A 1,250-nucleotide genomic window follows, 5' to 3' on the forward strand; every position below is an offset into this window, starting at 1 on the left:
GTCCCAGAGGACACACTATGCAGGCACGCCATGGGAAGGTTGGCAGTTCTGTGGCTCAGCTACTCTCTCCAGGAATAGCAGCACCGAGCACGCTACCCAAGTTTACGATTCGCTCTTTGCCTCTTCTTTCCCCACCTTCTGTATTTTAAAGTTGCTTCCATCTGCCTGACAACGCACACCAGCAGCCAGAGCAACAAACATGACCGAGGAACAGGCCTGCAGAGCTCAGCCACAGAGGTGAAGATNCAGCCTGCTGGCACCTCTCCATCTCAGGCCCACAGCCTGTAGCTTATCTTACCCCAACCCAACCCATGTGCAAGTCTCACCTGCACCTCCGAGTCCGCGTCCACGTGCTGCAGCTGGAACCATGTGTCCCTGTTGTGGTACCTCTGCAAGTCTTCCTTCTGGATGGCCACCTTGCCTGGAACACAGGAAGAGAGTAAAGGTCATGGAGGGGAAGCTGTGGAAACCCACAAGAGGTCAAGGAGGCTGGAACCCCACTCCTTAGTAAGGTTAAGACTCGGATACTCCAAGCTGCAGGACGCACTTCACACTGGCTTTGGTCAAGGCTGCAGACTTGCCTGTTCACGTAACAGCACTTCCTGCAAGCTATATGGCAGAAGAGACAGTTTTTACAGATAAGCATTCTCCCACCTCGCCTGTATTTAAGTTGCTGCAGCAGGCTGACTATAAGAGAAAGGGGCCAGTCTATTTTCAGCCATTACTGGCCTGTCAGGCTCCCACACAGCAGGTCTGGCTGTCTACCACCTCTGCTGCCACCCTTTCCACAAAATGTAGATGGGAACGAAACACTACATAGGTTCATGTTAATGTGGTAGGAATGTGTGCCTTCTAATAAAAGCTACTGAATGGGACGCAAATGTGCAATCTTTCACTTATATGTCATGTGGCATATGTACGCATGGCGTGTGGCCATGCACATGTGCCTGAAGGACAGTGGCTGCCACAGGGGCCCTCCTTCCCTCCCCCACCTGGTGGGTGTTCCTTTGATTTTTCCACTATAGGTCCTGAGGCCTCTGACCGCTGAAGGCAGCTACTGTGTGGCTCTTGCAAAACAGACCTTTGTCCTACAGTGGGAGGTGTTTTTTTTTTTTTGTAAGTCTCTAGTGAATTATCCCACATGAAACAAGTTTCATAAGTCGAGCTTATGTCTGTGGAGAAGGATAACAAATCCTGCGGCTCTGGGCTCAGCTCTCTCTGGACAGCAGGCTAACTTCTGAAGCTCGAGG

The 1,250-nt window shown here is 51.4% G+C and overlaps 1 protein-coding gene across 2 annotated transcripts in view; it reads right to left on the bottom strand.

Moving 5' to 3' along the window:
* Rasa3 (RAS p21 protein activator 3) overlaps positions 1 to 1,250 on the bottom strand; it is a 108,408-nt gene that overhangs the window by 34,950 nt on the left and 72,208 nt on the right. For both annotated transcript variants that reach the window (XM_021170174.2, XM_029480822.1), the window contains exon 4: positions 327 to 421. In XM_021170174.2, the coding sequence (XP_021025833.1) occupies positions 327 to 421 (95 nt within the window). The remainder of the gene's footprint in view (positions 1 to 326; positions 422 to 1,250) is intronic.

This window comes from Mus caroli, chromosome 8, assembly GCF_900094665.2.
Source record: "Mus caroli chromosome 8, CAROLI_EIJ_v1.1, whole genome shotgun sequence".
In the NCBI taxonomy this organism is placed as follows: Eukaryota; Metazoa; Chordata; class Mammalia; order Rodentia; family Muridae; genus Mus; species Mus caroli.